Genomic DNA, 15,438 nt, shown 5'->3' on the forward strand with positions numbered 1-15,438 from the left:
ATCTGAATGCATAGATCATAAGCTGTGGCCTTAGGCGTATGCACGAGACGTACTCTTGGAGATTTACGGAGGCCAAGAAAAGAAAGAAACAACGACGGCCAGTTTTGTAATGAGCTTTGATTGACGAATCCATAGTGTATGGTGAATAGTATAGCTCTCGATATTATAGTCGCTTGCGGCCATTTGCCTTGATATCATCGGCCGGTGTAAGCCTTTTCATACCGCGCATTTACTTCTCAGCGCTGATTGCAGCAGCTCGGAATAAGTATCCTCAATCAGCCAAACACAACTGTGCCATCTTCCAAAATCTTTACTTGAAAGAATAGAAGACTAAGTTGGTCAGTTTCAGTTGCAGTTCAAAGAGTTGTCGTTCTCGTTATCGCACTCGTGGCCAACACATTTAGTACGGCTCATTGCGCATTAGGCTAGGAGAAGTGTTCTTTTCTCAGTAAGCAGTTCAGATGGCCTGGAGAGAGGGAGAGACGATAGAGAAGAAATCGGACTAGAGAGAAAAGACAGAATACAAGAACCCTAACGATTTTCATTTCGTCCAAGAAAATTAAAGCCACTGTTATGACGAATTTCTAGTATATCGATTTTTTTTTTTACTCACTGTAGCTAGGTAGGAGATACAAAAGAAAATGCACGACGATTTATGCAGCAATTGACATTTGTAAAAGCCCATCTTAGGACTGGGATTTATAGTTGCTGTTTTATCGCCATCTCGTCTCTTTGCTAGCCTTTTATTCAAAGTAGTCGTTCTCCCCATCATATTCTCCATCATCCTCCCTCCACAAACCAGCGTGGGCTTGGCTTATGTGGTTGTAAATCTCAGCGTAACCCACGTCCTCGCCACACACGAAACACCAATGGGCACCACAGCCATTGACAGTGCAAGTGATGTGGTCACAACCCCCCATCTTCTCCGTTGGGGTATCACAGCCAGGGCAATTCTTTATGCGGAGCCTCGTTCGCTGCCTTTCATCGAGATCATCATTCTGGCACTCGTCGCAACGCCAGTTCGATACCTCAGGAGGTGCACCCGCCGCGCAGACCCGCTCGATGAAGCGGTGCGCGAAACCGCAGTCCTGGCACCATGCGTAGATCCAGGAACCAGACTCCTCAACTGCAGTTGCTAGATTGCCGAGCCGGCACAAACCAAAGGCAGACACTGCCCTAGCTGTTGGCTGCCGACGACAGAATGGACACGAAAGTGCCGCAATGTTGATGATCTTGCCTCGCGCGTTGAGACCATACCAGTCTTTCATGCATCCGCCACAAACTGTCTGATGACAACCTGATCGGCCACATGCCCTTCGGAGGTCTGTTTTTCGGACGTTGGAGAAGCACAAACTGCAGACACCGGCTTCCGTTCGTCGGGATGATACCCATTGGCGGAGCGACTCTGAAATCTGGTCCTGATTGTGGACGGGTTTTCCACGTATAGTAAGCTTGGTAGAATGCTGCATTGGAATGACCTCAATATCAGTGGCGAGAGATTGAGGGTTAGAGACGGCGGATATGGTGTGGAAAAGGGATCGCCCATTGAAGGGTTGCTCAATCGCAGATTTCTCATTGCGAAGTAGCCACGATATCCCGTTCTCCTTGCTCAGCTCCTTAGCTGAGATTTCATAGTCTATGAGTGTGACCTTATTGGTCGCACAGCCAGGACACTTGAAGCTGGACGACCTGAAGCCCGATGGGCGATAAGCCTCGGGCCAAATAACGCGATTCAAGCACTGCGAACACTCGACCCAAGGAGCATCACCGTAATCATCTGCCTTGTCCACACCTTTGTGTCGGCAATAGAAACACTTGGGGCGGACTTTCAAGGCTTCTACGTTGTACACAACATATTGAGCCCGACACGTTGGAGTGAAGCATTCAACCCATGTAGCCTCTGTCCTTTTGTTGTCATTAGCGGATACGTTCGTCGAAACTCGAACGCCAAAGTCTGCTGGTATTTCGCACATTGAGCATTTGCACTGGCGGCTCTGGGGACAGAGGCCGCAAATGCCATCGCGCCCCATGCTTGTGACTGAACGGGGGAATTTGCAGCTTTTGCAGATCACGACAGGCCCGAGAGCAACTTTCGACTTTTCTGGACGCCAGCCGATTTTGGCGTGGAGTGTAGTGTTGAGATTAAGTTCCAGCAGCTTGTAGTCGACGAGTGTCTTGAAAAGTGGACGGTCTTCATTCTGCAAGACGCAGGCGTCAGGTGCTGGACGCAGTGTGATTCCTTCGGTAACTCGTCTTTCAAAGTCCTTGTCGGCATCAAGGAGCAGTGTCAGACAGTTTGCATTCCAAGTTTCAGGTATATCCAAAGTGTTCCACTTTTGACTGAAAGATAGGAGCTCTTGATCAGCAGCCTCTCTCAGGGGCTGCATGCCCATACGAAGCGAGAGCGCGGCGAGGAGGGCTGCTGGGCGAGCAGCCAACATCGTTCCAGGAAGTACAAGATGGAGAAGGATCTTCCAAAACCTGCGCTGATATTTCTCTGTTGCAAGTGCCATTGGAATCCGGGCAACTTTGTCATCGTCTTTGATATGAGCGGGTAGTGCATCAGGGGATTGAACGTAAGTCAGGCAAGTCAAAACTCGGCCAAGCCGACGCAAAATTCGGTAGTCACAGGATCGACCAATCTCGAGGAGCTCATCACGAGTGAAGCCTGAAGTGTTGGGTTTGTCTTCCACTTGGTCGTCAGTGTCGTGGGTCTCATCCGTATCACCTCCAAAGGTTTCAGTTGGGTCCAAGAACACGCAGGGGTATTTTTCTTGCTCGGGAACTTTGTTGACAATGTCGAGAATTTCAGCAGCGTAGTCATAGGAATCCTCTAGCCAGGTTTTCAGTCGTGCTTTCTTTCCCGACTCAGGAATACGATCGACTGCATAACCAAAGGCCTGGATAAGCTCATCTCTGGCTGGGTTTTCTCGATCGGTGCAAATTGTGCGCCACAAAGTACCAAAGACAGGGTTCACCGCAATAGCAGCAACGTCTGCCTCAATAAGAGATCTGAGCTGATCGACAACAAACTCCCGATAGCCTTTATCAGTAAGGTACCTTTTGGACAGGTCGGTAAGCGGGACCTTTCTGGAATCGATTACAGTGTGCAGCTCATCAAGGCAAGGGTAAAGACTAGTGATGTTCTGCTTCACCGCTCGCTCTGCAAGTAGCGTGTTTTTCGCAGGGAAGTATTGACCCGCAGCTTTCTCGTCTTCTTCGTTCGCGATGTTCTGTATCGTTGATGTATCCAAATACTGCAATACCTGCGCCAGCCGACGTTGTCCCGAGGAAGAACTTCCTTGCTTTCTGACACCCATCCAGGTGAGGAGGATTCCCGCTGTCAACTGAGATATAGCGTCGGCTGTACTGATTCCTGCGTCTCCAATGTCTAGTTTGAAGCAAACACCACCTGTCACTTGGGATAGGTACAGGAATGGAGAAACGGTATCGACAACGGCTCCTTGGATGACAGAGAAGACCTTGGCCTTTTTCTCTCCCTGCAGCGCCTTGGCTCCGGAAATCCAGTCGGTGAACAGTTTACCCTCGCCATTGAATGTTTTTGCCTTGGAAAGATGCTGAATCTCTTTCTCCCTATTTTTGGAGCGTGTACCAGCGGTATGAGGAGGTGCATCGGCATAGAGGAGGATAATAGTAGTGGCCTCCGACCGCATGACACTGTATGCATGCGCCAGGCCAGTCTTTGCAGCTTCGGGCCAGTCGACGTTCATATATCCGGAGTCAGTTCGAATGCTCTTTGACATGGACAGAAGTTGAGCCTGTGTGATTGCTTCTTTGCCGTCGCCACCGTACCAACCGGACCACTCTGTCAGGTTGTTGGTCGAGTAGTCACGGTATGCCATAACACCTATTCGAGAAAAGCAATCAGTAAGGGCTGATATCCTAATGATCTCTGGAAGTGACTGATTGAGTGCTGTGAGGTAGCTGCTCATGGAAGCCGTGGCGTCTGTCAAGACCAGCAGGTCAAATTGCTCTTTGGAAGCCATATTGAGCGGCTAGAAGTTGTTTTCGTCGACAGTCACTTTTCTCGACCCAAAACCTGGGTAGCGCAAATGGGTCTCGGGGTGTTAATCTGGGTTATGATAATAAACAAGACAGAAAGAAATCTGGAATTGGCAAGACAAAATGTCTTTATTTATAAGCCTCCTGGAAGGGAGGCGCATGCGGAGAGAAGTGAGGCCAACTTGAGGGTTGACTCACCGGCGTTCAGCCATCCTTCAGCCCCTGGATATCCGTGCCACCCGCCGGCACTTACCGAGGACCGATGAAGGCCTTATGCTTCCTGGGTTTGGTGAGTCAATGTTGACAGAAATTGTTTTGCTAGTAAATACTGTAGTTGATGAATGAAGCGTTGCTTCTCGCCCAGGTCGCATCTGAGTAGCGTTATTTATTGATGTTGACCCGCTGCTGTGAAGTGGGAACCTACTGAGGAACTGTAGTTGTGTTAGGGTGTTGATACTTAGCACTGCGCTGTACTGTGGGGGAGACTGCTGAGCAGACGTACTAGAGACGCCTGTTGGTCCATCAAGCCACCAGTTGATTGCACAGACCAGAGTAATATGAGCAGACGCCACCATCGTAGGAAAACGATTGTGACGTTAGACTTTCTATCGGCCATTTGGTTTGAAAACTCTAGATCTTCTACTTGACTGAGGTCGCTCAAAGCCTTTGAAAATTGAAGCCCAGCAGGCAAGTACAAGTCGTTATGGTGCTTAGGCATTTGAGTCATCAGATTCACACCATTGTCTAGTCGCCGCAAGCGGTAGTTGACACAAAGGCAACCAAAACAAATACTCACAGCCTCCAAAATACTTCCTTCTTACTATCTCAAGAGGAAAAGGTATTTTGTTAGTGTCTTCCAAAGGATGAATATTCCATGAAATACGATGGATAAGATAGTAAATTAGATCAAAAAAGAAGGAAATCTTCTACCTTATCCCGACGTCGAGAAGAAAAGTCGGCTTTGGTACATGGACTGCATCATATTGATCTACGAATTGCTGTAATGGTCGCTATAAACTACTATAAGCTTTTGCTTTCGAGCAGCAGCCCTGACTCTCTCACAACTTCGATGCAACTTGTTGGCAGTTCTGACCATTTGAATCGTTCGTTGATTTTCCTTGTCTTAGTTGTGGAACTTTTAGTATGAGAGCATTGTATATCTACATTCAAGGCAGTTTCCACTGTGTTAGACCTGTGCGACAACACAGGCGACCATGCGAACCCATCTCCAAGGTTGTGTCGCCAAGAACGTCACCTGTTGGGCTATGGTGTACAGCATCTGTGGTCATAGATGCCTGCGCCCTAGGTATAGCTGTAAAGATATCGCAACAGTTTCTGTTTTATCAGTAAGCTTACATTTCGCCAATATCTTGTGTAAATGAGTGTTATAACCGTCTATTTCATGTGACGATCTTGATTACTCCTCGTATTTCTAGTTTCCCCAAACTTCGAAGCGAGGTTGTTAAGTCCACAAGAGTTCCGATGAGGGAGAAAACAAGGGGCAAATACACAGTAAAACGACAAGTATTGGCGATATTTTGATTACTTCATGAAGTTAAAGCGAGGTTCCATGTGAAGAGGGTATATATAAATCTCCCACGCTGGCCGTTTCGTTTGGGAGGAAGACTGTCAATCTCGGCCCCACGTGACGGCGTTAGGCCGGTTGGCCGGCCGGTGGTCACACAAGCCCGGATTCTGACTATTGCAACACCGCGACTTAGTCAACTCACAAAGAGAAAGTAATCCCAAGTCTTCTAGGGCAATATTTAGTGGCACAGGAGGTCTAGTAGCTGACGATATCAAACATATGGAATCACTTAATTGACTTGCTCCAAGTCCCAACTAGCATGACGAACAGAGAATAAAATTCCTAAGGAGACCAACTGAGCAGGACTATGGTAAACAAAATCTCAATTGGGCTTCGATATTTCGCATCGCTACCACTATCATGTCATAGAGGGTGCCTTATTTCTCCTGAACCTGGCTCATGACTGACCCATGTTGCACTATGGAGGACGGATTGGGACCAAGGATTCCAACTCAGTAATTGCTCGGTATGCCATCCATACCACAAAGCGGCCGAAGAGTCCCGCCAACTTTGCCAGGCTCGCCAACTTTGGACCAAGTCACATCCAGCTGACACTGAACAGGAACAAGGGTTCGACAGCTGAGCATGCAAGTGACGAGGTCCGCCAATGGCATCGGTCTTCTTGCCAGGGTTGTGGATTGGTGCCTAGGCCTAATCAGCACTAATATGCAGCCTGACTTTTAGCTTGCATTTCGCTTACTATTCTAAACCATCGTCTATGGTCGAATTTCGGCTTGCAGTCCCTTAAAGAGGGGGTATCCAACAATCATCAACTGATTGACATTTCAACTCTCAACCATCATCATGACGGTGGCCGTCTCAAAACCCACGGTAGTCGCCGTTGCGGCGACGACTGTAACTCCAGTCGATGAGATAGCAGTAATTTGGCAGGAAGTACAGAGGATGGTTATCCGCATGGCGGGAGGAGACGCCTCGAAGATCAACAAACAACTCGACATTGACGGGGTAATGCAGTACCTAGAACAAGTGCAAGTATCGGATCAGAAAGCCGCCGAAAAGCACGGCACCGTTAAAAAGGTTTTCAACAGAACCCTACAGTGCATTTCGAAGGTTGGAGGAATTATTGCTGATGGAGCTTCCAACGTAAGATATCTATGCCGAGGCATGACAATGGACGTTCCATTTAAACTCTTTCATAGGTTTTCGGTCCTGCCAACACATGTTTCAATGCCCTGACCTTTGTCATTGGAGCCTGGCAGTCTTACTCGGCCGCTTTCGAGAGTCTTGCAGCGCTGCTTGAGAAATGTGCCGAGTTCTTTGAGCGCCTCCCTTATTACGATATAATGGATGCATCTCTCAAAAAGGTTGCCTGTTGTCAACTAAAACTTTTCGTGGATGTGTGCGACAAGGCACTTCAACTGAAGCGTAAGAGGCGCAAGTTCGAGATGTTTCTTCGTCACATGTTCCTGGAAGATGACGATATCAAAGACTTGTTAGGCCAGATGGAGAAATTGACTGCGAGGGAACACGGACTTGTATCTGCCCAGACGTACAAAATCAGCCAGGACGCTGCGCAAGCTAGTCAAGAGGCAGCGAAAACATCAAAGGAGAGCGCAGTTAAGCTAGACACGCTGGTTGAGCAGACCACTGCCCATAAGAAGGAGAAAACGGAGCAGAAGTTCAAGGACAAAGTTCAAGAGGCCTTTTTCGGCAAAAATGCCAAGGATGCTGTAGACAAGTGGGAGGCTCCTCTTCGGAAGTACAAGTCGGACCTGATTGACGGAACTGGTGAATGGCTGGACGACGAGCAGCTCTTCATTTCGTGGATGACTGGCGATGACACGACTGATCCGATCTTGGGTATCGAGGGCAACGAGGGATCAGGAAAAACGCGAGTGGCTGCTCATATTATTTCCCGCCTCCAGAAGCAAAAGACCGTAGGTGGCTCTAACACAAGATGTGCTGTCGCATACTATTTCCTCGAGACAGACTCCAAGGAGGATACCACAGCAGCCTTCAGAAAGAAGCAAGTCGCAGGACGCATCTCAAAGAGCCTTCTTTGGCAGCTCACGCAAGCGGAACAGCCTTTTCTGAAGTCCGTTGCCGGCCTATGCGATAAAGTAAAGACGGATGATCCAGCTGATATTTGGCAACAACTCCTGCTTGAAAACGAAGACCGAGTCAATATTGAAAGCACATTCTTCATTGTCCTCGATGGTCTTGGAGAAAATCTAGACGGTCTCATTAGTTTGTTCAAGAAGTTATCAGAAGACCCGGCAAGAATACGCACTAGAGTCTTAGTGACAGGAAATGAGAGCGCCTTTGAACAGCTTGAGAAAGAAGAGGGTATCAGAATGAAGAAAATGACACTCGGTACGCGCAACTCTAAGGATGTTGAGCTCTACATAGAGGCCCGGATGAATGACATGGAAATCTTGAGAGATACAAGCAGACCGGGTGTTCTCGATACCAAGAAGATGGTCCTGGAAAAGCTTCTCAGTTCAACAAATGGTGATTATTATATTACCAGCGCAGCACTTGACAACATTGACCGTGTCGATTCCCTCGAAGAAGTTGAGGATTGTCTCGAAAAGGCCAGCGGGGCCAGGTCCAACCAAATTCTTGAGGATATCAAGAGGCTCAACTTCACCATGAAGCCAAAGGAAATCGAGGAAATCAACGAGATCATCCTCTGGATCAAATGGGGTATTCGGTGGGTGACGCCAGCTCATGTTGAAACATCGCTGGAGATGAAAGCGGATCCTGAATCGGCCAGTCGGCAGACGTCCCTTCGATCACTGGAGTCAAAGATCAAGTCGAAGTATTCATCGCTATTCAGACTTGACGGGGAAACTATTGACTTCAAAATTGACGAAATGAGAGATAACATTCCAACTCACAACAACGCCGATCCGATTCTACCCGAGGAGCTCAACATAGTCAAGCACTATCTCTCGACTGTTTGTCCAAGGGATGTTTACGAAAAGTTTGGTTTCAACGACTTCTTTGAGCAGAAGATGGAACGCAAGAAAAACTACATTTGCCAAGACCCGAACAATGCCGAAATAACACTCGCCATTAGGTGCCTCCGCTGCCTCGTAGACGAACAGCAAACGGCCAAGAACAGACAGTTTCGTACTTACGCATCGGAATACGTCTATCAGCACCTCGAGAACGCTGACATCTCGCTTGCCGATCGTGAACTTAAAGCCCAGGCCGGGTCTTTATTGGTCCGTTTGTTTACTGAGGAGGCTGCAATTGAAGCTCTACTAACGCGAGATTACGGCTTGGATTGGGAGCATATGAGTGCCGAGAGTGACAAGGCCTTGCCTTCTAATTGGGCCCCCTGGGTATTCTCGGACTCTGGGAAGGACCTCTTCCGAAAGTGGTCACAGGACTCGTCAGTTCTGGAGTACCTCGAGGATAAGAACGCGCTCAAAGTTCTAGCAAGCAATGACGACTATTCAAACAGCTGGTTCGAGACGGCTGCAAACCTGACCGCCAAGAGACTCCTCAAGCCGGTGGATCGCGGGAGGGAATTGGAGGATGCATTTACATTGCTTTTAGGGCTCATTAAGCGAGTAAGTGGTGATTAAGTAAACCAGAGGAGAGGAAGACCATTGCAGTCACTAACTATGCTACCTTTTGCAGCTGAGCCAAACAGATGAAGAAAGAAAACAAGAGTTCAAGATCGATGAAGAACGCCTTTGGCTGCCTACGATGGAGGATTTCAGTACTGTGGAAACCTGGGCATTGAAGAGCCTTGGTTTGGAAGCAGACGACGCCGTATGGCAGACTACAATGGTAAAACTTCTCAACTTCTTGGAGAACGACGTAACAATCACACCAAAGGACACTGAGACTAGGGCGAGGAGGACTCTCGAGACTTACCCAGACGACTGGGTCACGTTGTTCCTCTTGGCGCGGGGCTTGGAATCCAACTCTGAAAGCATTGAAATGCTGGAACGACTCATTGAACAGCTGAAGGACATCAAGGATGACCCCGTCTGGCGGTCCGACAAAGAGAACCTTGCGATTTATTCCGATGTTATAGAGTCCTTGGGTGACCGCTACTGGAACTTGCCCGGCGATGAAAGTGCACAAAAGGCGGCCCAACTATACCTGTCGGCTCTAGACGAGTCGCACACGTGGGTTGTAAACTATGCCGGAATCATCGCGGTCAGCTTCTCGAGGCGACAGCTATCTCGTCAGACCATTGAATATTGCGAAAAGCTTCTCAGCCTCTACGAAGACGGCATGACCGTGGCTGCTAAGGTGGTCTACCAGGGAAGCAAAATCTACATGAAGATCTTTTGGGACGCTATCAAGAATGCCTGTCTTGAGACGGACCGCTGGGACATCCTCACCGAGCTTTGGAAGGAAGGCGTCAAGAAGTCCGAAAGCCCGCCCCGGGATCCTTATTGGACGGCTCAAATCAACAAATGGTATCAGATCTGCATGGCGCACCGGCCAGGCTACGATAACGCTGGCATTGGAGTGATTGAGGCGTCGTTGAGAGAGGACTGGGTCAAGGACGGGGGCGGAATGAACCTCAACGACTTTGCTTGTTTCATCCTGCCAGTCTACACCAAACGAGCATTTAGGGAAGAGTCCAGCCCGGAGACCAGGGGCATCTATGTTGAAAAGGCCATGGCTCTGAACGAGCTCTTCAAAGGTGATGTGATACGGTACACCGAGACGGCGTTGAGATTCGCACGGTTCTTCCATCTCAAAGGGGACCACAAGACTGCCAAATCACTCTTACGAGATGAGGTCTCCCAGATGCTCGAAATGCTATCCGACGACGACGTGGAGAACGACAGGGACTCTTTCCGGGTTCTATCTGAAATCTTTGTGGCCACAAATGACATTGCCAACATGATAGCGTGCTGGGAAATGATGTCCGTCTCGAAGATGGCGGAAATGGCTGAATATGAGCGGAAACTGGCTGAATGGGAAAAAGCTACTGGAGAAGCGGTGGAGGGCGACGCCGACCACGATGATATTTCCAACACGGATGGAACTCTCGCCGAGCAGACGGCATCCCCAGAGGAGCCTATTTCTGAACAGCAAGAGCCTACCAGTGAAGATAAGGAAGAGCCGGTGGCTCGGGAGGGAAGCTCTCACCCTGAGGACGAATCTTCTTCCGATCCAGCAAATATTGCTGAGAATGAAACATCGGTGCCAGATGTCTCACCCCAGGAGACTGACAATGCGATCCTCATCAAGCCTCAGATGCCCGATACCTCGCTCGGAATCTGCTTCACGTACTGCGACACTGTTCTACAGTTTCCAAACAAAATATGGGTATGCCTGGACTGCGTTGGTCAGATCTGGCTTGATGAAGACTGCTTTGCGAAATTTGGTCCAAAGGGGGTGAAGAACATCAGTTGCGGTGCGGACCACACATTCATCCAACTACCACCTTGCGACGAGGCGTCTATCAAGGCAATTCCTAGCGGCTCAATCAGGGTGGACGGGAAGATAATCACCATGGAAGATTGGAAGGCAAGCGTGAAGGCCACTTATGTGGATGATGTCGAGATCGCTACCGTGTAGCTGCTAGGTGGTTGAGTGATAGGTTTCGATGAAGGTGGTTTGTGTGCGTTTGGTTGGGGGGGGGAGAGAGAGGGGTGTTGGGTGTTGGGTGTTGGGTGTTTAGGGTGGTGCTGTACGGATACCTATCTACTGTCCTATAATTTCAAGTCTCCTAACTCATTCAACTGTATCTACTCACACTGAGTTCAAGTAAGTCGACTTAAACTAAGCAAGCATCCTCGACCTAGGTAGGCAACATATGCGGTGCTAGAAAAGCCTTGGTTGTGAAAAGCCTGAATTGCTATTAACGACTTGGTACCAAATTGAAAGCAACAGAAATACACCACGACAAGGCAGAGCAGTGTTAACAATAAGATACTACCATATGCACAAAATGAGCAAAATTCCAATAGAGACTCATCGTTACACATTATGTATTCATCAATCACGCTCAGAATGGTATCTTCACTACAAAAAACAACAACTCCTCTCCCCGCCCAACATTTAGCAGACACCAGTAGGAATAGTGAAGCCGTTGCGGCGGCTAGAAGAGCTGTAGACGGCGTTGGAGCCGAGACCACGCTTGGCAAAGGCGGTCCAGAGCTCGCACTGGTTGTCACCGCCGGTGAGAGCCTTGTCGGCGTCGAGGATGGCATCACGGGCCTGGATGAAGTTGGGGGAGCAGGGTTGGCTGTGGCTTGATGTTAGTTCAATTTGCTCAATAAACAGATTAGGGGTTACAAAGAAACATACAGAGCCATGCCGTCGATGACGAGCTTGAGAGTGAGGTACTTTCCGTCGGTGGGAACACCGTCACGGAAGGTCGGGCGAGGGCCGTCGTTCTTGCCGTGCTTGTCAATCAGGTTCCAGAGGACTTCGTACAGCTGGATTGCGTGTTAGAACATTTTCCCAGTTACTTGAGGGGGAAGAAGAAGAGCAAGAAGAGGAGCAACTTACGATGGTGGCCCAGGTCTCTCCGATACGGTGGACGGAAGTGAGGCCGTTGATGGTCTGGTAGGTGTTGGGGGTGGTGGTCAAGGAGGTCGAGTAGAGGACGGTACGGATACCGGCAGGGTTGTTGTAGACCCAGGCGCCCATGGGGTAGTTGGTGGCGCGGGTGTCGGTGGGCTTGAGGCGGATGGCGGTGGCCATGAAGTCACCCCAGCCCTCACCCATACCGCCGGACTCGAGAGCGTTGAGGCAGTTGGAGTTGGCGGGGCCACCGGTCAGACGGTTAGACAGACCGTGGGTGTACTCGTGGATGACGACGCCGGCCTCGAAGCTGCAGTCGCGGCGAGGGGTCGAGGAAGTCCACAGGTACATTCTCATGCGTCCGGGAGAGCCATCGGGGGGGGTGGCGAAGTTGGCGTTGTTGGTGCCGGAGCCATCCTGAGCGTTGAGAATGACAAAGTCGTTACCAGCGCCGCCCTGGCCGTTGTTGTTGACCTCGAAGTTACCGGCGCGCTCGTTGAAGCCGAGCTGGTACAGAAGGTCGTGGTAGTGGTTGGCGGTGTAGTACAGCTGCGCGATGGAAGCGTCGACTATCGGGCGAGTTAGCGAGACCGTGACCAAGATGTCACATGGTAATCAAGAATCAACTTACTGTAGCTGGAGGGCGTGCTCAGGCTGGTAGTGTACTCGTAGTCAAAGTTGAGCGAGGGGCTGTTGGGGCGGTAGTTGTTCAGGTACGCACTGCCGCCGCTGGGGTTGGACTGGGCGATGGCGTTGTTGCCACGGGTGGTAGTGTAGTTGGTACCGGGGCCGTCGCTGTGCCAGGTGAACTCGGACGAGGCAATGTCCCAAGGGTCGGTGACAGTGATGCGCTCTCCCTCAGTAGGGTCGTTAACACCCCAAGGGTAGACCTTGTAGCTGGCCAGGTCGGAGACGTAGTCAACAACACCGTGGACCTCGCCGCTGGTCTCAGCATCGACATAGGTCAGCAGCCAGTTGTCGACAATGTCGGTCTCAACACGCCAAGTGAGGGCAAGCTTGCCGTCGCCCTTGACGAGGTAGACGAGCTTGGCCTCGGGGTCAGAGACGGCACCGGAAGTTCCCTTGATGGCCTAAACCTCCTTGCCCTCCTTAGCCTCGGCAGAAGCATCGGCCGACTCAACGGGCAGCTGGAGAACGTCCTTGGCGCCGTTCAGAGCGGTAACGGGGTCCTTGAAGTCCCGCTTGTCCAGGGGGCTGGCCTCAGGGATGGCGCCGGAGAAGAAGTTGTTTCCGTAGGAGAAGACCTTTCCATCCTTGCCGATCTGTCCCGATTTTGTTAGTTGACTGGTTTGCCAAGCATTTGAACTTGAGCTTAAACTTACGTTAACGTTAAAGTCAGCGTTGTCAATGTCAAGACCGTGAGCGGTCTGCTTGAAGTTGACGTGGGCAATGCCGTTGGTGCCGACGTAGTGGTCATCGACGACGCGGAACTCGGAGTTGGGCGCGAGCTTCTTGACGAGCTCGGTGGCCGTGTCAACGTAGCTCTCGCGCTTGAGTAAGACGATGGGCGGGTCCGCCTCGGTCACGGTGGCGTTGGTATAAGAACCAAGCTGGGGCAGACGGAACGCCTCAATGTCAACTCCGCGACGAGCGAGAGCAGACTTGTGGCCGCTGGCAGGGTGGGAGTAGGCCGGGGCCAGGAGGCCGAGCAGGGCCAAGGACTTCATGGATCGATACATGATGGCGGCGGGGAAGAGAACGAGCGGGGAGGAAAGGAGGGAACTGGTTGCCGGAGACTTGAGAGTGCCTGCTGAGCTCCTAGGAAACGGGAACCTAGGAGGATCATGGCGGACTTTAAATATGTCATGATGTTGAGGTTCTTGGCAATTTGACACATTCAAAGCTGAGCTCTGGAGTCATTGAGCTTCCTTTTCGGACTTACATCCAACTGCGCCCTGCTGACAGAAGCCCAAGTTGCAATCAACAACAAGTTTGGCCAGGGATGATAGGGAGTTTCCACATCTGCCTTGGCTCTGCGGACAAACCCGTCGTCTCTCTCAAGGCTGGATCCCCCATCAGGGAAGCTATTGTCGATAACGGGGGGTCACGACGCATGGCGAGCGCGGTAAAATGCGCTTGCGTGATTTGCCCACGGTGCATTGCACACCACAATTCACGGTTATCGACTCCGACACGAGAGAGAAGAGGGAAGGTAGTTTGCTTTCATCCTGGAGATTAGGCGGTGGGAGGGTTGCATTGATGCTTTCGTTTGCGCTGTTGGCGGCTTGGCGACAGCTCCTTGGCGACAGTGTCTTGGCAATATGGGGGACGTCGGTAGTCTCCAGGACGCTTGTCGGATTTAACCAGGTTCGGGAGGGGGGGAGTTCAGGGTCATTGATTGCGTGATGCGTGCGTTTGGTCAATGTGGCAAGGGTTGATGGAAATCAAACGAGCCTGGTGAGTTAAAAAGAGCTTGAATAGTAAGCTTATTTAGACACTCAAAGTCTTTTGATACAATAGCCTCAGTTGGGGACAACGAGTTGAGCAAGACTATAACCATGGGGATAAGCTAAAATCATGTTGCGCAAAACAAACAACGGTCAGACTTTGTCGCGTGCCTGGGAGAGTCCCAACAAGGAATAAAGGGGGACATCACGTAATAACTACCATGCAAATCCCTAATCATCTCGGGATGCAGAGTGTAAGAAACCCCACTGCCCGCAGAGCCCACAGCGGGTTGGATACCTTAAAACTGCAGTTCGCCATCGCCACTGGCACGTTCTCCAGAATCTTGTCATTTCGACGAGTCATTGCCCCGTCCCAGGGAACCGCGTATTTGCGCAAACATGTGAGTCTAATCTGTAATCTTGACCATTAAGACTAAAATAAACCCAGCACACTTTGTCTTATTCTGTGGATTTTCTTATTTGTTTTTCTGAACTTTTGCAAGCGTGTGAACTGGGTCTCTGAGTGGGGGGGTTTGAGTTTGAAGAGTACCTACCTAATATTACGTAGCTAAGCTCAGCTCCGAGTACGGATGGCGGAGGAAACGGTTCTGTCATGGCACATCTATCCAACATTGTTGTAATTAACTCAACTGCCCTCTCTGGCCAATGCAAGGTCGCAATGCAGGCGTTCGGTAACAAGGCAAGTCATCACGCAATAATGCAGGAACGCATTCGCCAAAGGACACAAATGGAGGAGGTAGTACGTCCATCTTTTCTACTTGCCAGATATGGACATGCATGATGAGATTGTGAAGCTCCAATAGGTCTTTAACTGGATGAAGCCCGCATGCGTCTTCGTGATGGGAGGGACGGGAAGGAAGGGGCAAGGAATTGAAAGAAATGCCGCGCGCCTACCGCTCACTCTAATTCCCCTTTTTTATTTCGCCC

The 15,438-nt window shown here is 50.2% G+C and overlaps 3 protein-coding genes across 3 annotated transcripts; 1 reads left to right on the top strand and 2 right to left on the bottom strand.

Annotated features, from left to right (window-relative positions):
* Nucleotides 1–743: 743 nt before the first annotated feature.
* Nucleotides 744–4,007, bottom strand: CTRU02_200933 (dihydroxyacid dehydratase; the record flags this gene model as incomplete). Its single annotated transcript, XM_036718946.1, has 1 exon — nucleotides 744–4,007. One exon carries the CDS (start codon nucleotides 4,005–4,007, stop codon nucleotides 744–746), a length of 3,264 nt encoding a protein of 1,087 aa, XP_036589946.1.
* A 2,408-nt stretch (nucleotides 4,008–6,415) lies between these two features.
* On the top strand, nucleotides 6,416–11,131 carry CTRU02_200934 (neutral amino acid permease; the record flags this gene model as incomplete). The annotated part of the gene is made up of 3 exons (XM_036718947.1): nucleotides 6,416–6,715; nucleotides 6,772–9,153; nucleotides 9,224–11,131. 3 exons carry the CDS (start codon nucleotides 6,416–6,418, stop codon nucleotides 11,129–11,131), a joined length of 4,590 nt encoding a protein of 1,529 aa, XP_036589947.1.
* A 483-nt stretch (nucleotides 11,132–11,614) lies between these two features.
* CTRU02_200935 (extracellular elastinolytic metalloproteinase) lies at nucleotides 11,615–13,782 on the bottom strand (the record flags this gene model as incomplete). The annotated part of the gene is made up of 6 exons (XM_036718948.1): nucleotides 11,615–11,801; nucleotides 11,864–11,994; nucleotides 12,068–12,651; nucleotides 12,714–13,128; nucleotides 13,180–13,365; nucleotides 13,426–13,782. 6 exons carry the CDS (start codon nucleotides 13,780–13,782, stop codon nucleotides 11,615–11,617), a joined length of 1,860 nt encoding a protein of 619 aa, XP_036589948.1.
* Nucleotides 13,783–15,438: the final 1,656 nt, after the last annotated feature.

The sequence above is a fragment of the Colletotrichum truncatum genome, assembly GCF_014235925.2.
Source record: "Colletotrichum truncatum strain CMES1059 chromosome Unknown Contig_0001, whole genome shotgun sequence".
In the NCBI taxonomy this organism is placed as follows: Eukaryota; Fungi; Ascomycota; class Sordariomycetes; order Glomerellales; family Glomerellaceae; genus Colletotrichum; species Colletotrichum truncatum.